The sequence below is a fragment of the Anopheles gambiae genome, chromosome X (genome assembly GCF_943734735.2).
Source record: "Anopheles gambiae chromosome X, idAnoGambNW_F1_1, whole genome shotgun sequence".
In the NCBI taxonomy this organism is placed as follows: Eukaryota; Metazoa; Arthropoda; class Insecta; order Diptera; family Culicidae; genus Anopheles; species Anopheles gambiae.
Window position 1 is genome coordinate 400,346 of NC_064600.1, and position 26,571 is coordinate 426,916.

The 26,571-nt window shown below is 52.8% G+C and overlaps 1 protein-coding gene across 14 annotated transcripts; it reads right to left on the minus strand.

Moving 5' to 3' along the window:
* Window positions 1-372: 372 nt before the first annotated feature.
* On the minus strand, window positions 373-26,427 carry LOC1272249 (histone lysine acetyltransferase CREBBP). Of its 14 annotated transcripts, none has more exons than XM_061653368.1 (17): window positions 26,278-26,427; window positions 21,343-23,143; window positions 20,918-21,050; window positions 19,328-19,632; window positions 11,386-19,189; window positions 11,021-11,310; window positions 10,782-10,939; window positions 9,895-9,999; window positions 8,851-9,793; window positions 8,521-8,751; window positions 8,154-8,384; window positions 7,663-8,060; window positions 7,144-7,537; window positions 6,694-7,050; window positions 6,311-6,601; window positions 5,903-6,205; window positions 373-5,826 (listed from the first exon to the last, which is right to left on the minus strand). In XM_061653368.1, exons 3-17 carry the CDS (start codon window positions 20,976-20,978, stop codon window positions 4,942-4,944), a joined length of 12,756 nt encoding a protein of 4,251 aa, XP_061509352.1. In that variant the 5' UTR covers window positions 20,979-21,050; window positions 21,343-23,143; window positions 26,278-26,427; the 3' UTR covers window positions 373-4,941. The 14 variants fall into 14 exon arrangements, with proteins under 14 accessions (XP_061509352.1, XP_061509307.1, XP_061509388.1 ...); XM_061653323.1 differs by having other exon boundaries at window positions 20,918-21,053; XM_061653404.1 differs by having other exon boundaries at window positions 19,328-19,629; window positions 25,011-26,296.
* Between the last annotated feature and the right edge of the window lie 144 nt (window positions 26,428-26,571).

A 26,571-nucleotide genomic window follows, 5' to 3' on the forward strand; every position in this document is an offset into this window, starting at 1 on the left:
AAAGGCTTCCAGCGCGTTGTGGCGGAGCTTGGGCGCCGCCAGTTTCTGTTTGCTTCCCTATCATTCTAGTGCCGTTAGGCAAACATGCAACATGCGGGAGAGGAGATAGATTCTTCAATCGCATGCAGTTTACAGAAACAGTAGGTATTGGCAGCGGTGGTGGGAGTGCGGTTACTGTTGACTCGTGCAGGACACACGCTTCACTTAGTTTTGTAACAAAAGCAACAACAAAAAACGCACCTTTTCGTCCATCCCGGCGATCTTCTTGTTCCGGATGTACATTTCTCACTCCCAAACCCCAAACCCTCTTCTTTCATAGGAACGCCCACGCCCATTGCATCTAAGCTAAAAAAAAAAAACAGCATGACATAATACATTCTTGATTTTGTATACATTTTATGTTCGTTTGTTTCTTTGTTTCTGATTTTTCTCTTTACCCTTCCTCGCTCTACCTTGCTTATTGTATACTTCTCCCTCTCCGTCCCTTACATCGTTTTCACGATCCTCTCTCCGCTTTACATTTAGCAGTAATAGTACATCGTTTCAACATAATTGTTTCTTTCGTTTTTTTTTTTCTATTTAATTATTATAGAGCTTGTAAGTATGAAGGATGTTTTGCTTTTGTTTTGCTTTTGCTTCAATTACTGGTAGGACTATTAAATTAAACCACGCGCAACTGCAGTTAGGAGAGAAAACGAAGTGGGTGAGCTTTTTTGTTGTGTATGATTTCGTTGCAACAGCGGATACATGCAAACACGCACACACACACACACACTCATTCACACACACACACACACACACGGACACACACACACACACACGCGCTTCGTTTTCTCTGTCATCCCGTTTTTTTTTGCTTTTTGCTTCTGTTTGCTGCTGCTGGCTGCTGCTAAACCCTTTTGCTCAGTACATTTTGCTTTTATACCCCCGCATGCGTTTTCTATGCAATTTACAGTATCATCGACCTGCTGCCTCCATTTTTTTATGGTCTAGTGTTAATTTTCCGTTCTTACGCTTCTGCGTTTTTTTCTTACCCTTCCTCTCTCCATTTCTCGCATTTTATCGCCTACATCTCAAAATTTTGTTTGAACAGCGATCTTCGAGTGGTGTGGGACACGAACTATCCTTCCTATATGCTACATTTATGTATAGAATATATTTATATTAAATGTGGCATTTTGTGTTATAAATTATTTCCAATCGTAATCCTAGCTTTATGTATAAAGGATACAGATTACATTTTGCTTTACCGCCTAACGTGGAACTGCGGACTGGGATGATATTGTTCGCGTTTGAGCATTTGGGATATGGAAGAATGAGAGGTAGGGGGTGGTCAAGGAAGGTAGAAAGGGAGATACGGAGGGGGAGGAGGCAGGGGGGGGGGAGAGAGAGGTAATGGGCAATGATATTGTACGTACGTACGTGGGTGTGTTGTTTTACCAATTGGAATTCCCATCGGTTGGTCGTGTTTCTTCGAATCTCTTTAAGCGCTCGACAGCAACAGCAACAGGAGGGGAAATGATGGAAGGGGTGTGGGTGGGTGTTAGGTGTGTAGGGTATGTGTATATTATACTTAAATATTATTCTTTAGAACATTTGTTTTGTTACGTATATATATATATATACACCTGTGCACACAATTACAAGAATTGAAAGCGATCGCGGATAGATAAATTATTAAACAAGCGTGAAAAAGTGTGTGAACGTTTAATGTATGCATATATACATATATAAATACATATATGTATACACATTATAATAACTAAACACGTCTGTATGCTTCCTTACGTACTAACCGTTACGCTATAATTAAAGAGGAAGTGAAAATCAAGTCAGATCGTGTGATGTATGTGTGTTCGTTTGCTGTCTTACTCTCTTGTTTTCCTTGCTTTTCTTTTTTTGTAGTACGGCTTTCGCATGCACGCCAGTAAGGATTGCGTGTTATAACTACGATAACTAAAACGAATAAGGTAAGGGAAACTAATCACAAATGGTCTGTCCTCTCGCCCCGCCAACGTTGGGCGTATGTGCAGCAAGACAGTAGAAAAACGGGACGCGAACCGCGCATAAACCATTTTCCATCAGGCGGTTAACCGCACTCTGATGATGCGTATAATAACGACGACACAGCCACATAACAATTTCTCTTCAATTGCCCTACCTTTCGTTTTGTCTTTGTCGAGAAAGATCATCCTACATCTTCCCTCTCTTTGTATCTTTCTTTTTCTCTCTATTCTCTCTCTCTTTCTATCCCATTCGTTATTTTTTTACAAAAAAAAGATCAGATGAAATAGAAAATTAATGAAGAAAAAAAAAACACAATGCACACTCACGCTGGAAAGGGCGTACTCACCCAATATTGTGAACGTGAATGTGGTATATTGTGTGCACTCATCCTGAGTTATGGGTGGTGGTGGTTTTTTTTTTAAATGAAAGATGGGAGAAAGTGCTACTACTACCCTGTCCTCTATTCTCTCTGCCTCTCGATCTCTCAAATTCTCCCGCCCTCCTTCGCGTCTCTTTACCTTGCCAGTTTTAGGATTATTGCTAGAATACACTTTTTAATACAAAGCCAGCAAAGAGTTTGTTAACAGGCCCTGACCACGTTTATAGCCGGATAAAATCAAATCTATATGTACAGAACGTAGTAAAAGCGCACGTTTCCACTTATCGAAGAAGTAAGTCTTGTTTCGTAGTTCAAACTCACCACCCTCCCACATCCCCGGCTTCTGTCACACAAGGCGACAGAGCACAACAGGGCGCCGGGAAGGGCGGGAATCGGTTACACAGGACGCCATTGCTTTTAAATGTAATTTGTGTCACTTTTTACTGCCTAAATTAAATCTTGCTTGCTCTTCGGTTTTAAAGCTTACGGGGTGGTCTCGTTACACACACACACACACACACGCACGCACCAGAGTCTCCACTTCCAATGTTTCGTACTACTTTTTCCAGCTTATCTTATGTGACTTTGTCCCAACTAGCCATTAGCCCACATTTTCACAAGCACACGCGCACACTCGCCAGAGCCCAAAAGGTGCAGTCAGTTCGGGACAAAAACAAACGGGCAAATCCTCTTTCTTGGTGCAACAACCGTAGCAGGGCGCATAAAACAGAATGGATAGTCAGCTCTGCGTGTGAAAAGAATCAAGCCATTCAAGTTCGAGTAACAACACCCTTGGGTTGTTAAGTCGTACGAATTGACTACTGCAACCCACACGACCGAATAACCGATGTTAGATAAGAAAAGAATAGGAAGCAAATATATACAAACAAGGGAAAATACGCAACCTAATGCCGGTAAAGGAGATTATGGCTAACGGGTACCTGAATTTTCTTTGAAGGATTTTAAAAATACTTTAGTGATTGCAGCTAGTGTCGGAAAAAAAACGGAAAACATTCTACTTTGCAGATTGCGCGTATACGTGCATTGAGGACCACCTTACTGTAGAACTTTTGTGATTAGATCGTTCAGTGTAAGATGTACAAAAAAAAAGCCAGAAAAAAAACCACACCCACCAAAAAAAGAATTCAAAACCCCCGTACGAAAGCTTGGGTGGTTAGAAGCTGTAGTGTGGTGTGTGCGAGCGAGTGGATGTGTGACTGCGAATGCATTATAATAATGCACTCGCGCTAACTCCCTTTTCGAAGAATACACTAAATTCAAAAGTCTAATGTTTGTTTGTTTTGTATGTTTTTTTACCTATACAAATTGCATTTCTTTTACACGTTTTACTTCACCACTTCGCTAGCAAGGCCTTTTGTGTCGTTCTTCTGGTTTGTTCTGCTCTCTTGGTTGTGTTGTTTGTTTTCTGATTTTTCTTACCAATTTTCCTATACACCGCATGTTTCTAGCTCGCACCCTGCACCCCGCCCTCATCCGTAATCTACATGTCCCTGGTTCCTCTCTCCGATCTTCATCTTTCAAAAAGGGATTTAAATATGTACAGCTTTATAAAATAGATTAACACGCACTAGAGCTTTCGTGTTAACTGAAAACGCACTGGAACACAGTATTATTTGAAGGTAAATCACGCAGAGTTAAATTTGCGCTAGTCGTTTCTCGTTTGGCCTACTACATGCTTTACGGGCCCGCGCTTATTGAACCTGTCACAATCATTATGCACATGTTAAAGGACGAAGACGTTTCGGAGACTTGCATATTTACACCATGCACATGGAGAAAATATATGTATATGTATATGTGTATGTATATATCTATACATGATAATAAACTAATATAGTTATGACGTATGCAGGTGAGTTCTTTTCTTTTTTTTAGCGCGAGCGCGTGTGCAAGTGTTTCGAAGGTAATTAATGAAACCTGAGAAAAATGGCTTCAAATCGAGCAATTCATTACTTAAACCGTATGATTTTTCGCGTGATCTACGTGTGAGTGCTACACAATCGCTCTCCACCTATGCTTGTGATACATTATAACGAAATAGAAAAAAAAACTCTTCGTCCTAAGCCTAGAATACGAGCCCTTAAAAAACAAACAAAAATTGTGTTCAGGGTATTGGTTGGAATAGAACTAATGAACATTTAACTATTGACAGCGAATAGGACCGACTTTCGCCATGTTGAACGAAAATCGAACTATATCTATGCACAATTATATAGCCTATGTCCAATATATGCCTTTCGCTCTGTTCAATGAAACTATATCCTTAAATTGCTGTTTTCCTTGCTTATATGCGCAGCCACGTACTTTTCACTTTACCTTCCGACACAATTGGTAAACAAATATACTATCCTTTCTTGCTCGTAATGCTTGCGTAATGCTTTCTTTGTCCCTATCAGAACGGAATCACACTTCACTTAAGCTACACACGATTTGTAAACATCTGTACCAAAAAAAAAACTAATTATTCTAAAACAAACTAATAATATCAAAATAGTACGTTTCTACCCGCTACGTTGACTTTTTCCAGAATACTACTACAACTGTTCGACAAACTTGGTCAGCTGGTCTGGCAGGGAGGTTTCGCCAGCGTTCCCGTTACCGCCCGGGCCGATTATGCCGACGCCCTGCGACAGATCCTGCTGCACACCGCCCGCGCCTCCCACGCCCACCACGTTGCCGCCACCGAGCCCGCCGACTACGCCCACCACGCCGCCCATGCCGCCGCCCACCGACATGGCGTTCACTGGGCCGCCCACACCGACGACGCCCACTCCGACCACGTTACCGGTGCCCGCCCCTGGCATGCCGACGTTGCCCAGGCCACCTCCCATGCCAACCACGTTGCCCGGCTGGTGGCCCGAGTGCATGTGGTTGTGCAGCACTACGTCGCCCGGCTGCACTGGCACGGGCGAATGGGACGGAATGTGGTGCGGCGACGGTTGCGCACGCGGCGACACGGACGGTTGAGCCCGCGGCGACGGTACCGCCCGCGGGGACGGCTGGGGCTGCGGGCTGCGAATCGGTGGCGGCGACCGGACCGACTGCATCAGCTGCTGCTGCATGGCGAGCTGCTGCGGGTTCGGCGGCCCCATGATGCCCTGGTTCGGGCCCTGGCCCTGCTGCTGCTGCTGCTGCTGCAGCTGCTGGGACAAGACGTTCACGCCGACGCCGCCCTGTGCCTGCGGGTTCGGCTTCATCGTCTGCTGAATGTACTGCTGCTGATCGGGGAACATGCCGCCAGCCTGCCCGTACCCGCCGCCCATCTGCTGCTGCGGCCGGGGACGCTGGTTGTACGGTGGGACGGGTGGAATGTTACCGCCGGACATGGCCAGCTGGCGGTGCAGCATCAGCTGCTGTTGCTGCTGCTGCTGCTGCTGCTGTTGCGCCTGCTGCTGCTTGTACCAGAGCTGTTGCTGCAGCTGCAACCGTGTGTGAGGAGGAGGAGGATATGGTTTAGACTCGAATTGCGGGGTGGGGTGAATTACGCACACTTACCGGCATTTGCATGGATGGATTGTTGCCCGGTTTGCCGCCGCCCGGCATACCCTGTACGCCTTGCATGCGGTTCGCTGCCATCTGCCCGCCGGTTGTCGGATTGTACACCATTACCGGCTGGCCAGACTGCACCTGCTGCACCTGCGAGCCACCGGGATGCATGACGTTGAGCTGCTGCTGCTGGACTTGCTGTTGCTGTTGTTGCTGTTGTTGCTGCGCTTGCTGCTGCTGTTGCTGCTGCACCTGCTGCTGTTGCTGTTGCTGCGGCATTCCCACTTGATTTTGATTCTGCTGATGAGCCGCCTGTTCAGAGAGAGAGGAAATAGAGTAAAACAAACAATAACAATAAAGAACGTTTGCGCTAGAAAGGGAGAGAAAGAGAGAGAGAGAGAAGAATTTAGCTCGTACCTGTTGTTGTCGTTGCTTAATGAAGGCAGCCATCAGTTGCGGGTTGGCCTTCAGTATCGACAGGAGCTGCTGCTGCTGCTCCGGACCGGCGGCCGGATTCTTGAGGGTCGCCATGAGCTGTGCGATCGCCTGCTTCGGCTGCGTGGCCATCTGCGTTTGACCGGGCTGGTTCTGTTGCCCGCCGGCCTGCTGCTGCTGGGCATTGCCCATCATGCCACCCTGCATGGCGACCGGGCCCTGCCGTATGCCGGCCATCATCTGCGCACCTCCGACACCGCCACCCATGATGCCCTGTGTAGAACCATAAAAAAAAGAAAAGGAATGTTACGAACCTTATCCATGGGGCGATCGTGCTCTTGTGAGTGAACTGAAGCTTCGCTTACCGTCTGGAGCGTGTTCTGTGGCTGTTGCTGCTGCGGCTGCTGCATCATGCCGGGGAGCGTTGGTCGCATGCCCGGACCGCCACCGTTCGGGTAGCGCGTGTTCCACTGGTCCATTTGCATCACGTTCTGGCCGAGGCCGCCCGGACCACCGCCCGGTCCACCCATCGCCACGCCCACCGCATTCGGTTGCTGCTGCGCATTGGGCATCACGCCCACGCCCGACACGTTCACACCGACGCCACCCGCGTTCATATGGCCGGCCGGCATGGCACGCGCCATTACTGGCGGTATCATTACGGGATTGACCTTGCCATAGCCCACATGGGGCGCTTGCTGGCGAGCGGCTTCCTCCTGTACCTGGATTAGCCGACGAGCAGGAAAGGATGAGCAAATGGAGAGCAAATTTGTGTTAAAACATTCCCGATTCATCACACACACACACACACATACCTGTTTGACAGCTTGCAGCACATTCGCCGGCGGTGTTTGTGCTCCCGGCTTCATGCCGATGCCACCGTGGTGCGGGCTGCCCATGCCACCCATCTGGACCGTGTTTGGCACGGCCGACGGACTCATGGCACCCGCGCCGGCATTGTTTAACCCACCACATGCCATGCTGGTGACGACACCACCGCCGCTCGCCGGCACACCGATCGCCATCGTGTTGCTAACCGGCCCGGACGGGGCCACCGAGCAGCCGGCGATGACGTTGGTCGAGCAGACGGCGCTGCTCAGGCTGCTGCCGCCGCCGTTGCTGTTCTGCGGTATCTGCGGTGTCGGTGCACCGAGCCGGGTCGTGTTCATCACCGCCATACGGCGCCGAAGAAGCTGCTGCTGTTGCAATCTGAAAGAGAGAAAGAGACAGAAAAAAAGGGGAAAAGTTTAGTGCCTGAATCCCGCACAAAAAAAAAAAAAAAACAAACAAACAACAAAAACAACCCATCCAAATTGCCAATGACAAACGCTTACCTCTGCTGTAGCTGCTGCTGCTTCAGCTTGTGCTTGATGTTCGGGCAGAACGGGACCAAGCATTTCGCCTCCTGGCAGTGCTTCGCGTGGTAGCAGCAGAGCGCTATCAGCTGCTTGCAGATCGGGCAACCGCCGTGCGTCTTTCGCTTGCAGTGCTTCGTGTGCTGCACCACCCGCTTCATCTTCTGGCAGGACGGCAGGCGACAGTTGGCGTCGCGGCACTGGCAGGCGTGCACCAGCGACTGGATGCAGCGCTGGATCGATTGCTTGCGCGCTTCCTGCGGGTTCGTCTGCTTCACGTCCGACGGGGACGACCCGTCGTCCAGATCGAAACCCAGCTTGTCCATCTTGTGCTGGTGGCCCACCTTCTCCTTACAGGTAATACAGAGATCAAAATCCTGCACGGGGACGATAAGACCGTTTGTTAGATAATGCAACGAAATAGTGCAGAAGGAAGAACAACCACACCACACGCGGCAGAGAATACTTACGTCACAGACGGTGCAGTGGTATCGCGTCTCGACGTGGTTCTTGCAGTTGTTGCAGGTGTAGACAAACTTGTCCTGGCCCTGGTTGTGCAGCTCGTACAGCATGCAGAGCGTACTGAACTGAGCCCGGCGTAGCGAAGAAAACTCGAAATGCTTGTCCCTCGCGAGCGTCAGGAACGCATCGCGCCCGTCCATCAGATCGCAGTTGATTAGTGGATCCGGATCTTGGATGGGCTGTAGCGAAAAAAAAAAAAAAGAGTCAGTTTTGAATCATAAGGGGCAGGTGGTTAATAATTAAAAATATCCCTCCCGTACCGAGGTTCCCAGAGAATGAGAAATTTTAAAAGCATAAACCTAAAAAAAAGCTTACCGCTAAGCTGGCAGCCGACTGCGCCGAATGAAGCCGGATGACGAAGAACACCTCCTTGTGCTTTTCCATGGTGGCGAATATCTTTGCGCTGAGATCGTTGCCAATCTGTTCGTTGGTTTTCTTGTTGCTTTTACGCTGAGCTGCCTTCGACTTGTTGGACTTTTTCGCCTTCTTCTGGCCTTTCTTCTTACCGTCGGCTACGGTGTCGCTGTCATCGTTCGACATGATCATCTGTACAAAATAAATTCAGTCGAAAATAGAATCCACGCACACACACACACACCCATACAGAGAGACCGAGTAGCAACTCAGCTCCCCACTTGCACTTACCGCGTTCGCCGCCTCCTCGCGCTCGGCCTGCTTGCGCTTTTCCTCCTCCTCCTGATCCAGCTCCTTGATGCTTTCCTCCAGCACGTTCGGCCAGAAGTCACCCTCGAAGTACGGCAGCTCGGACGCCGACTGCAGCTTGTCCTCCATCGCCTGCTTCAGGATGTCCTTGTAGTCCTGGATGGTACGCTCGACCATGCCCTTGTCCAGCATCTTCTTGTACCACTCCTGCAGCCGCTTCGGCTTCGGTATCCGCTGCTCGGGCGGATGGCAGTGGAAGATGTAGTCGTCGCCCTCGGACGGCGGGCAGGCCCAGATGTGGGCCATCGTGTAGCCGAGCTGCTTCGCGTAGTCCATGTACCCGAGCAGTATCTCGTGGTAGACGGACGTGCGGTACTGGCGCGGTCGGAAGAAGTGCACCGAGTCGAGGTAGGCGATGTAGACGCGCCGCGTGTTCGGTGCCGCACACTCCGACCCGTACTCCTGCACGTGCATGCCGAAGAAGCACACGTCCACGCCGTCCACCTCCTCGAACGCGAACAGTGCCTTCGCGCGGTACGGGAACTCGGGCAGCATCTCGCCGTTCTCGACAAACCGGCTGCGCATGCCCGGCTTCACCTCCACCATCTTGTCCGAGCTGGAGACGACGCGTATGTGCACCTCGCCGGCGCCGGCCTCCTTCTTCTTCAGGAAGTTGTTCACCCGCGTCTCGATGTACGTGCCGAGCTTGGAGGTGGGCAGACGCTTCGCGTTAAACTTGTTGTCCTTCCGCTTCTGGCCCTTCTTCTTCAGGCAGGCGTCACACACGAACCCGCCCGGCCAAATGGACTCGAGGTAGAGCACGCAGATCTGGTGCTGCTTGCGCCCGCAGTCGAGACAGTCGACGAACGGTTCCAGCTCGAGGTGATCGTTTTTCATCTCCTTGAACTGGTCCTTCTTGATTTGGCTACACAGCGACGGGCCGGAGAAACACACAGACACACATTGTAAGCATAGGTCTTACGGGGCTCTAGAAATGGTATATTCCCATGATGTTTTCATACTCACGTTTGCGACTGCATCGGATCGTCACCAAGCGTAACCGTATCGCCCGGTATCTCGTTGAAGCACTTCTGACAGTACGTGTATCTGGTAGATAATGCCCCAAAAGAGCTTTTAGTTTTGGTTTTGTGTTGAGCGAGCGAGAACGTTCGGCGCAGCAGGTTAGGGTGTGTGTTGGTGTGGCATGGGATGAAGATGGCGTGAAGATCATGGTTTTCCGAATGTTGATGGCGATAACAAGATTGGGAATTTGGGAGATGGCGAGGAAGCATGTGTGTGTGTTTGTGTTTTTTTGTAGATATTTTGCGCGGTGATACGTTGGTGGTGGTGGTGGTGGTAGTAGAGTGTTGATGAGCGCGTAATATGAAAATATAAAACAAATGAACAAATTTTAATTTCACTGTACGAAAAAACAATCTAATCAAAGCGGGTTTATTGGATCAAGGCGTTTCTCTCCTGCTATGTTTCCTAAGCGAAGATGTGTGAGTTTGTGATGCGAAATTATCAAGCGAATGAAAAAATGGTAAGAGGAGCAAGGATATGCGCATGCGGTACAATTACTCATTTTCTTCAGTTCGAAAGTCACCGTACACACCAACGGGTGCCGGTTGCATGCATTTGTGTGTCTACTAGTGTGAGCAAGCGAAGCAAATGCACACACTGCCATCATCATCATCGCAGTTGTGGGTACAGATTTTAGTCGTGATGATGAGGCTTTGGTTTGAAGTAACGATCTGAGAGAGGTAAATGATGCTGCTTTCACAAACAAACAAATAAACGAACAAAACATTCCCTTTCCGTTTTGCTTTCCCTAGCTGAGGACGGGGGAGGGGGTGAAAATGCAACTGCAATGTGCCGCAACGAGCAACGATCCACTACTAGCGAGTACATACCGGTTTTGGTAGCTGTAATACTTTGCGTCTCGTGGAATGGTACATAGCTGCTTGCCGTAGCAGCACAGCACTTGCGGGTTGAAGGTATACTTGCGGCCACAGCAGTACCCCAGCGACTGCATCACCGGGTCGATCTCCATCTCGAACACCTCCGACAGCTGGGGGAGAGGAAGAAGAAACGCCGATGCATTTGTAAGGCGGGCGCGTACGACGACAAAGCAATGAAAGCGCAAGCTTACCTTGGTGCAGTAGCGATAGACGCGTGACGTCTTCCGGTTGTACAGCCAGGCGTTGTCGAACATGAGCCACACGTCGTCGACGTACTCGCGCGGATCCTGGTACTGGCCGCTCTCCAGCTTCTTCCGGATCGTGCTCAGATCCATCGGCTGGCGGACGATGTCGAAGTAGTCGGGTATGCCGAGCGAGTTCGGGTCGACCGGCATGCGGAACGGGATCGATTCCGGTTCCTGCGTGACCAGCTTCTCGAGCGTGGGCAGCAGCGCCTCCCGCAGTTCCTCCGGCTTGAACGCTAATCGAAGAAGAAGAAAGCAAAGGCAAACGTAAGAAAAGCTGTGCGTGAATAACAACAGCACACATTACTTACAGCACTTCTTTTTGTTGTCGCTCGCGTTCGTCTGGATGGTCGGCTCCGGGTAGATGCCCGCCTTCAGCTCCGTCTTCATCACCTTCGCCTTCGGGCTGCCGGGGCGGCCCTGCTCCACCTCCACCTTGAACGAGGTCACGTCCAGCTTGTTCTTGCCGCTGCTGCCGCCGCTGCTGCTGCCGTCCGAACCGTCCATCAGCTCCGACTTGATTTCGTGCGCCATCATGCTCATGCACTCGTTGTTCACGTTCTTGCCGCCGCTCTCGCCGCCGCCCGACGTGTCCATGTGGTTGCTGTCCGGCTCGCTCTTGATGTCCTCCTCGCGCTTCATCTCGAACTTGCCCTTGTTGTTCTTGCTGCCACAGCCGCCGCCGCCGCCACCACCGCCACCAGCGCTGGCGTCCTTCGCGCCACTGCTGCTCGGCTGTTCGGGCGAGTCTTCCTTGTCCCGTGCCATCGCCGCCTCGAGGGCGGCCATCTGCGAGCTGTAGGACGAGGACGCGGTCATGCGGCTGACCGACATGCCCACCGACGTGGTGAGCGTGCTGGCCCCGTTGGCAGTGGTGTTCGTCGTGCCGGACCCTCCGCTAAGGTTGCCGGTCGAGGCGGGCAGCACGGTGGACGTGGATGGGAGGGCGGCACCACTGCCCGGGGTGGCCGGCGTCGTTGCGGGCGTCGTCGTGGTAGAGCTGCCGTTCAGCGAGAGGGTGGCGGTGGCGGCCGCCCCGGTCACCATCGTTCCGCCCAGCGAGCTGCCTGGCGGAAGAAGTCCGCCGCCAACGGGCAAGGCCGAGGACGCACCGGTTGTGGCGGTCGGTCCGCCGAGCCCGTCACCGACGCCCGCCGACGATGATTCCGTCGACGGTGGTCCTCCGGGCGTGAGCAGTAGCGGTACAATACTGTTGCTGGACGTGCTGCTGTTCCCTGCCGGGGAGGGCAGCATGGGCCCGTTCGACGTGGCCACGGTGGTTGCATTGGGGCCGATCGTTCCACCCGCCCCACCGACGACACCGTACGGACTGCTGGCTAGGAGATCTGCTGTACCGGTCAGCCCGGTACCGCCTGTGCCGGCTCCTCCCGCACTGCCGATTGTGCCAGCACCGCCGGTGCCGCCGCCGCCACCGCCTCCACCACCTCCCATACCCGAGAGCAGAGCCATGTTGCGCTGCTGGGCCTGAGCTTTGCCGCCGCTCATCAGCTTGAAGCCGCCGGCGCCACCACCACCACCACCGCCGCCGCCGGGGTTGATTGTGTTGACAAACATGCCGCCGGACGCACCAGGATTGTTGCCCGGATTGGCTCCCTGCTGCTGCTGTTGCTGCGCCGCGCTAGCATTGACGCCACCGAACGCCGTGCGCATGCCTTGCGCCATCGTCTGACCGGTAAGCGCACTGGAGAGCTGCCCGAGCTGCTGCTGCGTACCGTCGACACCGCCACCACTGAGGTTGGCGCACTTGGCCCGCACGATGTCGTTGAACTGCTGCAGCTGCGAGGAGCTGTCCATCATTGCCGGTCCGTTGAGGAATGACTGCTGGTTTACCACCTGCGGGGACGGTTGCTGCTGCGGCACACCGACCATGCCCTGCGCATGGTTGTTCGGTTGCTGCTGCTGGGCGAAGGGAGAAAGCCCGCCGGGCAGCACAGTGCCGCCCGCGCCGTGCACCAGATTGCCGTTCGGGCTTGGGCCCGGCTGCGCCACAAACAGCTGCTGCGTTTGGCCACCCGGTCCACCGCCCTGCTGCTGCGCGTTTACCACGCCGAGCCGGCTGTTTGGTCCCAGCTGGCCGCCGAGGTTGTTCTGCGCCTGGTTCATCAGTCCACCGGTGCCGCCGCCGTGCCGCATCTGCTGCATGGCGGCCGGATTGTTAGCGCCCGCCGCCGCGTTCATACCGCCCAGCAGGTTCACCTGCTGCTGGTGGTTGTGGTTGAGCGGGCGCAGCAGCTGACCGGCGGCATTCGCACCAGCACCGCCGGCACCGGCACCGCCCACTACCTGCCCGGCCGCGTTCAGCTGCTGCTGTTGCTGCTGTTGCTGCTGCAGCTGCATCTGCTGCTCCTTGCGCTTCTGGCGCTTCTCCTCCAGCTCCTTCTGTATCTTGTAGATCTTCTCCGCCAGCAGGTGGTAGTACTCCGAGCGCGAGTTGGCCATCTCGTACATGTCGCCCTCGACCTTCTTCGCGTACGCGACCAGATTGTACATCCGCTTGTCGAACATGGCGGACGGGTCGGGCGAGGGAAAGATCGCCTGCACCAGCTTGTGCACCAGATGGTTGCGCAGGTCGGGCGTGACTGAATGGTGCCAATCCTTCGTACCCTGCACCGGCACTGCCACCATCGACGGGTTGGTACCGCCGGTACCGCCTGCTCCGCCCCCACCAGCACCACTGCCCGCCGCGAAGCTGCTCGTGTTTGGTCCCCCGCCGCCGCCGCCGCTCATCGTGCTCGTGTTGGTCGCGTTCATCAGCGGCATCGACTGGGACGTCATCGTCTGCATACCGCCGCCGCCAGTGGTCGACGTGCTGCACACTACCGCCCCACTGTTCGTCAGCGTGCTACCGTCGCCGGGACTGAACAGCATCTGGTTGCCGCCGCCGCCGCTACCCGCTCCCATTGGAATGATGGAGGGATTCGCTTGCGTCTGCTGCACACCGCCGCCTCCCTGCTGGTTGGCCGCATTCTGGCCCAGCATACCGTCGGTAGCGTTTTGCTGCAGCATGCCGCCACTCGTCACTAGCTGGTTCGGTGGCATCATCAGACGTACCGCGTTGCCTCCCGGCTGCTGCTGCTGCTGGCTCACCATTCCCATGGCACGCATGCTGTTCATTTGATTTGGCTGTTGCTGCTGCTGCTGCTGCCCGGCAGCACCGATCAGATTGCCCTGCAACGGTGAGGACGAGGGACCGCACTGCTGCTGCATACTGTTCACGAGCTGCTGGTTGAACGGTGCCCTTGCACCTACCACACCATCCACGCCGGCCGTTACGCTTCCAGTGGCGTTCTGCTGCTGCTGCTGCTGCTGTAGCAGCACCTGCGCCGCTGACCCGTCCTGGCCGGCCTGTCCGCCCGCCTGCTCCTGGCCCACCGAGACGACCGTTTGGGGCAGCAGTCCTTTCAGCTGCTGCTGGTTCGTCAGTGGCGATGCCTGCGGAGTGGTCTGGGCCGAGGAGAGCAACTGCTGATCGTGCTGCTGCTGTTCCGTGCTGTCCGCTGACTTCATCTGCATCTGACTGTCGGACTGCTGCTGCTGCAGCTGCTGAAGTAGCAGCATCTGCTGGGGCTGCTTTTGCTGCAGCATTTGCATCTGCTGCTGCTGGGGTTGCAGCTGTTGCTGTAGCTGCTGCTGCAGCTTCTGCTGCTGTTGCTGCAGGTTCAGCTTCGTTTGCTGTTGAGCCTGCTGCTGCTGCTGTTGCTGCTGGGGCGAGGATAGGGCGGTTTGAGGTGTCAGCGGTGTGTGCGGTTTAGCCAGTTCCTGCTGCTTCGATTGGTCGAGCTGCAGCTGCCGTTGCTGAGGGGACGGCGACTGCTTGTCCTTCTCCTGCTCCTGGAGCTGTGCCACGAGCGAGACGTCCTTCATTTCGTGATCCGCGTCCTGCAGCGCTTTCGCCAGCACCGCGTCCTGCTGATCGTCGCCCGTTCGCTGCTGGCCTGCTTTGCTCTGATCGGTAGACCCGACGGACTGGGCCGTGGCCAAGTCCGAATCTACTTCCATCGCTTCCGCCAGCAACTCGCCAGCCGTTTTCTCCTTGTCTCCCTGCTCCTGCACGTCCATCTTATTCGCTCCCTCCTCCGTTAGCTCGCTAGCGGCCTTGGACGCATCGTTCTGACTCGATTCGTCACCGGCCGCTTGGTCCACCGTTGGCAGCTTTGGTTTGTCGTCCGACTTCAGCAGCTTGCTGGCGTCTTCCAGCCCGCTGTCCGCCAACGGCAGCGAGGAGGAAGCTTTCGACAGCCCGTCTGCCAGTTCGTCCGCTTTGCTGGCACCGTTGCTGCTAGCATCCTTTTGCGCGTCTTCCTTACCGCCGTCCAGCTTGTCCGGCAGCGGCTCACCGGTCGCAGACGTTTGGTCCGGTGATTGCGATTCTGGCTTCTTCTCCGACTGATCGGTCGCAGCATCGGATGCCGCACCGGTCTCGCCCGGTTGCTGCTTCTTGTCCAGCGCAGCTTTGCCCTCCGCCGTGCCGTCGGCCATCTTGTGATCGAGCGACTCTCCGCTTGGCTTATCTTGCTGATCCTTTGCCTCGCCCGCACCCGCGTCCTGCGATTTGCTTTCCGTTTCCGACTGTTCCTTCTTATCCTGCTGCTGCTGCTGGTCGGCCAACCCGTCCGCTTTGCCTTCCTTTTGCTCCGCTTGTGACGCATCGTCGCCCTTTGCCGGTTCCAGCGTGTCCTGCTGCTTGTCATGATGCTGCTCTTTGCCGTCCTGTGTCGCGTCCTTCGCGTCCTTCTGATCGTTCTTGTCCTGGTCGGAGCTTTCGCCCTGGCTCGTCGCGGCGTCCGCTAGTGTCCCGGAATCGACTATCGCTGGGGACGATGAGCCTCCCTTCGTCAGACCATCCTTGTGGTCGCTCTTGTCCACCTTTTCCTGCTGCTTATCCGACAACTCTTTCGACCCGTCGTGATTCGTCGCACCATCCTTGGCCTCTGGCTGCGTCTTTTTCTCCGACGCGTCGTCCGTTTGCTTCGTCTTGTCCTGCTCAGAATGATCCAAGTGGTCCTTCTGCTCGGTCGCATCGCGCTGACCGTCCTTGCCGTCCTGCTCAATGCCGGGCAGCCTTAGGTCTTTCTGCAGCGGATCCGTTTTCTGCTTGTTCATGTCCAACTGTGACTGCAGCTGATCCTGCAGCAGCTGTTCGGCGCTCGGCTCCTGCGCTTTCGCGTGCTCGTCCTGCTTCACCGTCAATACTGTTGTCGGGTCAGCACTGCCGTCTGGCTTGCTGAGTGCACTACTTGCTTCCGACGAGTCCACCGAATGCATCACTGGCGTCAGCGTTTGTTGCTTCTCGGTCAGCTCATTATGCTGCTGCTGGTCCTGTGGCACCTCTAGCTGTGGTTCTGTTTTCGGCTGCTCTAAATGCTGCTGTAGCTGGTCCTTTTTCTGTTCCACTTGCAGTTTCTGTTGTTGCGGCTGTTGCTGCTGCTGCTGTTGTTGCTGTTGTTGCTGTTGTTGCTGCTGTTGCTGCTGTTGCTGCTGTTGTTGCTGTTGCTGCTGTTGTTGCTGTTGCTGCTGTTGCTGCTGTTGCTGCTGTTGTTGCTGTTGCAGTTGCTGCTGTGATGGTTGTTGTTGCATTACAGACGAAACAGGGGTCGTCACAGCAGCACGTGCTACTGCCACCTCGGTCACTTGCTGAACAATCTTTTTATGGTCTTGCTGAGAAGAGGCTAACTGGTTCTGTTGTTGCTGTTGTGGAGAAGGTGCGTGAGAAAGTGATTGAAGCTGCGGAGCGACCTGGGCTTGTAGCTGTGGTTGCGATAGTTGTGATAACTGCGACTGCTGCAGTTGAGCTTGCTGTTGCTGCGCTACCTGTCGTTGCGCAAACATGGGGGACTTGTTATCCTGTTGTTGCTGCTGTTGCTGTTGTTGCTGCTGTTGCTGCTGCTGCTGCTGTTGCTGCTGCTGCTGCTGCTGCTGCTGCTGCTGCTGCTGTTGTTGCTGCTGTTGCTGTTGTTGCTGTTGTTGCTGCTGTTGCTGTTGTTGTTGTTGCTGTTGCTGCTGTTGTTGTTGTTGTTGTTGCTGCTGTTGCTGTTGTTGTTGCTGTTGTTGCTGTTGCTGTTGCTGCTGTTGTTGGTGTTGCTGCTGCAATAAGAGCTGCTGCTGTTGCTGTTGGGACAGCACTTGCTGTTGCTGTTGCAATTGTGCCTGATGCACCTGGAGCTGCGGTGACTGCTGCTGCATCAGCTGAGGTGATTGTTGCTGGTGCTGTTGCTGCAATTGTTGCTGCTGCAGTTGGTTTTGCTGTTGCTGGGAGTATGATTTCTGCAGCATCTGTTCCTGCTTTTGCTGCATCATCAGCTGCTGTACCTTTTTGTGCTGTTGCAGCATGTTGTGCTGTATCTGCTGCGTCGCCTGCAGTTGTGCATGTTTCTGCAGCAGCTGCTGCTGCTGCTGATCCTTGTCCGACAGCATCATTTGGGCTTGGGCTGACTTCACCAACTGCTGCTTGTGTTCCATCGACTTCTGCTGTTGGTCCTGTTGCTGCTGCATCAGCAGCTGCTGCTGCTGTTTCTGCGGCAGCTGCATCACATCCTGCTGCTGCTGCTGCGCTAATTGCTGCTGTAATTGCTGCAGCTGCTGATGCTGGTCTTGCTGCATTTGCAGTTGCTGCTGCTGAGGTTGCTGCATTTGCTGCTGCGCATGAAGCTGCTGTTGGTGAGATTGTTGTAGTTGAGATTGTTGAGGTTGCTGCTGTTGTTGTTGCTGCTGCTGTTGCTGCTGTTGCTGCTGCTGCTGCTGTTGTTGCTGTTGTTGTTGTTGCTGCTGCTGCTGGGAAGCTTGTTGCTGTTTCAATTTATTGGTATCACGGAGCGGTAAGCAGACGGGACAGTCCTGCCGCTGACAATTTTTCCAATGGTTGATGATCTGCCGTGACGACGAGCAGTGCGTCTTGGGACAGTTCTTGCCCAGCAGGCAGGACTGCATGTGCGTCAGCACCTCCTTCATCGTGCGGCAGTGCGCCAGACTGCAGATGTTGCCGCTCGGGTTTTCCGCCTCGCGCCGCTGGCACTTGTGCGCGTGCAGCAGCAACACTAGCTGCTGCTGGATGAGCTTTCGCTTCTCCGGATCGGCCAACAGTGGGTTGCCACCGGGGCTGCTGTTCATCGTGCCGGACGTACCGCCGCCCGTCGCCCCACCCACCGTACCGGATGAGCCGGGCCCGCTACCGCCTGCCGCTCCGCTCGCCACGTTCATCGAGTTCATGGCTTGGTTTTGCTGTGCCGCTGCTGCCGCCGCCGCTGACGCGACCAGTGGCCGTATCTGGGGCGCATTCGGGCCCGGTCCAACGTGCTGCTGCTGTTGCTGCAGGCTGACCACACCGCCCGGACCACCCGGTCCGGCCTGTGTCTGCGGTCCAACGCTGCCGTCGCCTCCGAGCATACCTATCGTGGCGCCACCCGCACCACCGCCACCAGTTACCATCGGGTTCGGTAGCCGCGCACCACCCGGGCCAGGTGCGTTCGGCGGCTGGCGATTGACGAGGACAGGCGATACGGTACGGACGCCCTGCGCCATCACTCCCTGCTGCTGGTAGCCGACCACGAACTGACCGCCGGCTGCATTCCCCGCACCACCACCGCCCATCTGGCCCACCATCGGGGCACCGACCGCGTGGCCCTGCTGTACTAGCTGCCGCAGGCCGGGGTTCATGTGCCCGGTGGTGCGCGGCATCAGCCCAGGGTTGCCCAGCCGGGGCTGGCCGCCTCCCATCGGGCCGTTCTGCGGCGGCACCAGCTGGTGCATCATCGGACCACCGTTACCGCCCGCGCCGCCACCAACCTGCTGGGCGTTTGATTGCCGCACACCACCACTGTTTAGCTGCACCAGCCCACCGCCGGACATGACGCCCCCGCTCAAGCCCATGCTGTTCGTCATCACCGGGCCGCCGGCACCGCCAGCCCCACCGCCGACACCCCCGTTCGGACCAATGCCGCTGCCCATGCCGAGCATGCCGGCACCGCCGCCGGCTCCCATCGCGTTCACTACCACATTGTTGCCCATTGCTTGGTTCATCGAGGACAGCATGCCGGGCGTCTTGGCACCGAGCGGTCCCATCCCGAGCATCGCTTGGCCCGGCATCGCTTTGTTCGTCTGGTGTGCGTATGTGCAGCATGTTTGTATGTATGTGGTGTTAGAAAAAAAAGAGAAAGAAAGAAAAAAAGCGAAGCCTACATTTAGTCCCCTATACTTCGGAGCAACGATTCACGCGGCGAAAGAACGGTTGCTAACCTGCTGTTGCTGTTGCAGCATTAGGTGGTGCACCTGCTGCTGTTGCATTTGCTGTTGCTGCTGCTGCTGTTGCTGCTGTTGTTGTTGCTGCTGCTGTAGCTGCTGGCGTTGGAGGGCGAGCGATACCTGCGACAGGTTGGAAGTTCCCCCGCCCGGATCGTCTCCATTCATCTGTGATCCCGGACCGGGACCGGGTGGTTTATTTCCTCCGCTCAACGAATCGACCCACGTGTTGTCGCCCATCAGCTCGTCCGGAAGATGGTTCTCCAGGTCGAACATTTGATCGAGCGTGGTTGCGATTACTTCTGGACGCGAAAGCCCCCCCGGAGAGCGACGAGCGACGAGACCCGTACATGGAACGTGTAAAAGAGCATGAAGAGAGGATTAATAATGGCATTTTATTAAACTGTAAATAACGGGGAGGGGATGATTATCGGCACATTGGGGAAATTAGTTGGCCAAGCGGTCTACAAAAGCAACACTTTGGCATGTCATTTCTACAAAAAAAAAACTATCAAAGGGCGAGGAGTAGCAGAACTAGTTCCTCTCTCCTGTCTTAAAAAATGGACATTTTCCGTTCTCATTCTCTTTTGGTAACATTCTCTCTTTCTTTCGACATTCTCTCTCTAGTTCTGGCTACCTCCTGCGATGGATAAGACAAAGATTTCTTCACTTTCTTACCATCGTGCAGACCCGTATTCCGCCACAAGAATAAACTTTCCCTTACCTGTAACGCATCGATTGCATTTAAATTGTAATTGTATCAAGAAGATGGAAAAACTCTCTGACAATAAATGTGTTGACCACCGTACAAACCCTTCCCGACTCTGGTAAGGATGTGTGAGTGCTAGTTGAGCGTACGGTTTATGTTGTGTCCTGTCTGGTTTTTGCGAGAGTGTGTGTGTGTGTGCGTGTGTTGGTGCTGGCAGAAGCGGAGCCAGCCGCTCAACCGGAATAATGCACTCACTGCACCACTCACTTCATGGACACACACACACACACACGAGCGCGCGCACACGCACACATACATGCGGACAGACGCAGGCAATGCAATTTGCGGAGACCCTAAAAATGAAACTCAGCGCGCGCCTGTAGGGTGAAAAAGTATCCCAAGCAGAGTGCGTGTGCGTGTGCGTGTGTGTGTGTGTGTGCGTTTTTTTCATTGTAAATTGTTAATCCTTTTCATTCGGTCAAAATACAACACACCCGAATTGACACCACTCTGGCCGGTGATTTGAAAAGTTCGTTATACATTTGCCTTCGGTGCAGAAGTGGATTGGTGTGAGCGAGCTCTTCACCCTTCAGAATATAACCAATGGGGTGGTAAACAACGCTGTGTTTGCTATCTATTCTATTGTTTTCTGAGCTTGTCCTTGTTTGCCTAGCATCCTACTCAAAACAACATCGCGTCGATTTGACATCCATCATAGTTCTTTGAGCAATCGAACAGCTGCGTATCGCTATGATGCACACACACATAAGGTTTGCACACACCTAAAATAAAGGTTTTAGAAGTTTTGTTGTGGGAAGGGGAGGGGGGGGGGGGGGGGGAGATCTATATTTTAGTGGCTTCATCTCGTGCGTTCTTACCTGAGTTTACTTCTCGGACTTTCGCCCGCTTCATCGGTGGCTCCTCCATGTGATCGGCCATTGTTTTTTCTCTTTTTTATCACTTTGCTAATGTTGATAGAAGCGATTCGTACGTCTCGGCCAAAGCACTGTGCTGCTGTACGCGAAACATACAGATATGTGGAAAAAGGAGAAGAAAGGGAAAACAATCGTGTTAAAGAAGTTGCGTTCTGGCTTCGTTTGGTTGCTGCTGATGATGATGTTGGTGATGGGTGGTGGTGATTATGTTGGTGGTGGAAAGAAAACGAACAAGTTGCAGCAGCATCGAACAACGCACTCACGCACGGCGGGACTTGCTGCTGGTGTTGCGCTTATTCCTTTTCTTTATCTTTTCGTTCTGGGAGGAGGGGGGAAGGGGCTATTGCTACACCCCGGTTTTAGCTTACCTTTAGCTTTGAATATTTCCTTCTTTAATTTAAATTATTTTTATTATTATTTCACTTTACACACACAATTTTGTTTGCTTAAACTTAAGCTAACTTTGCTCACGAGTTGCACGATCAGTAACTTCATATTTGAAACACTTTCTATTGCTGTTGTTGCTGTACATCATGATCTTCTCTCTTCCTCTCTCTCCCTTTCTCTCTTTTGCTGCTCCCACCAGATTTTCTCTTTGCCGTAGGTTGGCTGTGTGTGTGTGCGGGTGTGTGACGATGCGCTGCTACTAGTGGATTGTTGCGGTGAAGCTATTTCGTGTCCTCTCTCTCTCTTTCTCTCGCGCACTCGCGCACTTTGCACACAACCTTCTACTACCTTCAACACACACACATACACACCTCGACCCGTTTCGCGTTCGCGTGTGCGTGCTCCTATTGTTTTCGGATGGATTGTTGGACCCACCGCCCATACACACTCTCACGCACACACACTTTGGAGGTGGGGGTGGGCGAAGGCGCTCTCGGGCTGGCGGTCTTTTTGTTTATTGCAGAGACGGCTACGGTTTGGTTGAACGTTGACGACGACGATGGTGAGGATGCAAATGATCTCGAGGATGCAAATGATTGATTTCTCGAACTTTACACGATGTACACTCACACACGCGCACTTCCTTGGATGCACAATTCCACGCCTCTCACACACAGCCCTAAACTCCCCCGCTGCTACCACATACAAAAACCAGATACACACACACACAACACACTGCCGCACGCTTTCACTACACAAGCGGCACCCGACACACGATGATTTCACGCGGCACACACACTACAGCCCGAACGCACGCACGCACACACACGGCACACTGAGAAATTCACCACCTCTTCAGGATGTGTGTGCTTTTGTGTATGTGTGTGTGAGTGGGGATGTGTCTGTAGGCTGATTATCGGGCGACGAAGAGAGAGCGTGGCGCGCGCGCGCGCACACTCACACACACACACACACGACACTGCACACGAAACTATACACGCGCGCACACGGGATTGCGATTGATGGAGATGTAGATTTTGGAACTTTACACACTTTACTAACACCGCTGCGCTTACGAACGCGCGCGCGCGCGCATTCGACGCACACACACCGCGCGGCGTTCGAATGGGCCTGGCTGCTGCTGCTGCTGCTTCTTTCTTTTCCTTTGCGGCGTTGTTGTTGTTGTTGTTGCGTTGCCGTCGTCGCTCAGTGCATCGGCACCAAAATATAAAACGACGCGACGGTGCTGCTGCTGCTGCTGCCTGCTGCTACTGTGTGCTTGTGTGTGCGTGGGCATGCCGTCCTCGTTTGCTTCAGTGTCTATCGGGAGGACGACACCACACACCGCGTTCCCTAATACTGTTGTGTTCAGCACACTCGCACGTATTGCAACTCTTGGCGCTACATCATTCGGTTGTTGCGATCGCTACCACTGCCGCTGCTGATGCGCTTTCGCCCTTGCTGCTGCTGCGGTGGAGGCCGACGTTGTTGTTCACACATTAAAACAAAAAAATAAAACAAACAGGAACTAGGCAAAACTCCCGACTCGACTGGTTTCGGTGTGTATGTGGGTGTGCAAACAAGCGCGCGCGTTATTTTCTCCCAAGTAGCGTTTTTTTCCCCCTTTTCTGTTGTTTTTGTTTTGAAATTATTGCTGCAACTGCTGCCGCTTTTCCGCTATCCTGGGGGTTTTAAAATATTGCAAAAGAAATTCCTTCTCGCTTCATTTCACTATGTGTATAAGCCCCCCTCCTTTTGGGTTCGTGGTATGGGGGAATATTCCTGTAAGAGAGAGAGAAAAGAGAAAAAAAAAGTGCATTAGGTAAAAAAAAGGAAAAAAAAACAATTGTGCATAAGACAAAAAAAGAATGAAATGCTACCACACAGCAGCCAACGAAAACACAGCGGCATTCTTGCAACACAAAATGACCGAAAGAAATACGCTATTCTTTCCAGGAACTATTCTTTCCATACAGACTGTTATAACTCTGCTGCTCTGTTCGAACGAACTAAATTCAGCCGGTAACCAACAAACCCAGACCGAAACCCCCAAAATAATGGAGGGTAAAAACAGCTAAATATCCCTCCACCACTATCTGCATCCCAACCCAGAATCTCATCTGCTTCTGATTCGCCAGTCCTACAATTTCCTAAAATGTTCCGGCAACCTGATGGAACGTGGCTTGACGCGTACGATGTGCCTGAGGGACCGTGCACGCTCAACTCTGGTGGACTCGACCAAAACCATAGAAAGAGACGTCGAGGCAGTGTGTTTAAATTGATTTGATTGCCCTTTCTGGCTGTGGTTGATTGTAGTTTCATTCGGTGCCGGGAAAGAAAGTAACCTACACTCATCTTTTTAATTTAATTTTAGAATTCCTCCGAGTCATTTTTCCACCATGTGTGCACTAACCAAACAAAACCCACATCACAAACCGCTGCCATTGAATAACGCTTCTGCCTACTACTCCTCTGCACAATACACACAACAACCGCTTCAAAACATTTATGCCCACACATCGACGCAGAGACCGACCGACCGACCGACAGCAGCTTGCTTGCCTTTTTGTGATTGCACTTGTGCACAAAACACACACACACACACACACTTACACGCCGCACACAACTGTCACTGTCTCACATACGCACACGCACGCACGCCAACATACTATAAAGAAAGGACCCCACGCGCCCGCGTGCCTGTGTATTGGAGTGCCGATTGGAAAACCAATAGAAAAGCACCAACTGCACACGCAACTGTGTTATTGGTTTGCCACTGTGTGCGCACTTGTGTGTTTGAATGGAGAGAAAGAAATAGAGAGGGAGAATAGGAAGAGAGTGTGTGTGTGCTCAGACACACTTGCTCAGCAGAAGAATGAATAGCAGCAGGGTGGTGAATCAAAAATTGAGATTCGCCTGCAAAAACCACAACCATCATGAACCGCACAACAATAATGCAAAATTTGGATGAAGAAAAAAATATTAAAAAATAAATAAACGAGTTTTGGCCCGACACCTACAATAAAACAATTGTCCACGCACATGCAAAGTGTGTTGTGTCGTGGTGATAAAAATAGGAGGGTTTTTTTTTGTGTGTGTATGTTAACAAACTGCAGAACCTTATCAGACATCATCAAACCAGTAACAAAACACCTATAAACAGAGGACAGAGAAAAATGTTTCATCCTACAAATGTTCCTTCCTATTGCTTAAACTCATACAACACACATCCACGCACATCTCGAACCGAATGATGCACACACACATACACGCGCGCACGCAAACTGAGAGCGCATAAAACACATCATTTTTGATTCCGCGTCAAATGCGCGAACCTAACCCCCCCCCCCCCCCCCATGTCCCACCCCATACACCAACAGTCTGGAAAGTATAAAACCATTTTTCCATTTGAAACCAAAAAGGATCAAAATTATTGAACACACATACATACATACACACACACACACACACAATAACCCATGCACAAACGCGTCGAAAATTTGTGTACGTACAAAGTGCTCGACGCGCATGTACACACACACATACACAAGCGCACGCACACCTTCGCACACGCGTACAAGAGAGCCACGATCGGTAGACACACACACGCGCACGCACACACACACATACACACAGACGGAAAGCTTACTTTCTATTGCTTCACTGTCTCACACACTCGGCACAACAATTTGCAAGAGCGTGAATTTTTTTTTTGGGTACCGTAAAACAATTAAAAACAATTCATGTAGGAAAAGAAAATTACCACTCGAAAGCAACCAACAAAAAAATAAAACGCGAGATATTTTTTCCAAGAACCAGCGTTCACCGTTTTGTTCTGCTCGCTCGCTCGCTCGCTTCTCGCCTCTAGAAGCGCTACTGACGACTGAACGAAACGGTGCCCCGCACAGCCCGAGATGTGAACGAGAGCGGCCGAGTCGCGCGACGACGTCAAAATGGCGGCCCTGATGTTGCCCTGGTCTGTTGCAAGCCAGACCCGCTGCCGAGCCTGTCAGGAAAAATGTCTGACTGAGACGGCAAACCGCAAAAGCGCTCGGCGAGCTGGTGCGCGCACACTGTTCGGCCCGTTTTCGATCGCCCGCTCTCTCTCGCAAGCGGTCGGAGCTGGTTCACGTGACCTCGACCGTAGTTCCACGCACGGACGTATGGTGGCGCTGCGTTAGCTCAGTGTGCCCACCCTGTCAGACGGCCGGACGGCTGTACACGGCTGCCGTGTATGTGCACACACAACGGCAGCAGCACAGCTCGGGCCACGCTCCCGTGTACGAGTGTGTGCGTGTGTGTGTGTGTGGCTGGAGTGCGTGCTGGCATCTTAGAGGATGGTTAATAATTTTTTTCGATTTTTTTTCCTCACTGCCTTTGCTTATCACCACAGTTGGGCAATTTTTCGTGCGTGAAAAAAATTCTTGCTGCGATTTTTTTTATCCAAGCACACCGTGAAGCGCCACTGTTCTTACCTTGCGCGCCTGTACGAGTCACTTTCCTTAACTTAGATGTTGCCACTCTTCGGCTCGGGCAGAATGACAGTCACGAAAACCCTAACTCGTCCAGCAGCTGCCTGGGGATACTGCACTGTGATTTGTGTGTACGTCGCTGCCAGACGTCTGACGCCTTTTCGTCGGACGGCTCGTGCCCTCTCTGTCACGCTCGACGTTTCATTCGCATGCTCTCGCGTCCAGCGGCTTGCGTACATCCACACGCACACACACACACACTGGCATACACACACAGCCACACGCACCGTGGTGGATCGATGGCGATACGACGGTAAAATGTTACCTTTTTAAAATTGGGAAAATGTACGCACCAGTAGGCGTTTAAACCCCGGCAAACGGGTAAAAATCATCCTGGAGGTTAAGATTTTTTTCTAATTTTTTCTCCGTCCCCTGTGTACTTACTTGGCGTGTTTAAGCGTGTCGTTTGTTTTCGCCCTAAGCTTTTCCCGTGAATGTTTATAGCTTTGTTGCAGTGTTTTCGGTCGTACAAATACCTTGCGTCACATCTACAATGGTCAAACGTCAGGAATGCTCTAGAGCAGTTTGCAGACGAATCGCCGCTCGTTCCCAAGCAACAGCCAGTAAGCGCTATACGGGGTGGGATGAATTGTCATTGGCTATTAGCAGAAGTCGATTGCACCGTTTCAACACGAACGTACGGTTATTTTGTTTTCACAAATCGCGCGTGAAACTACA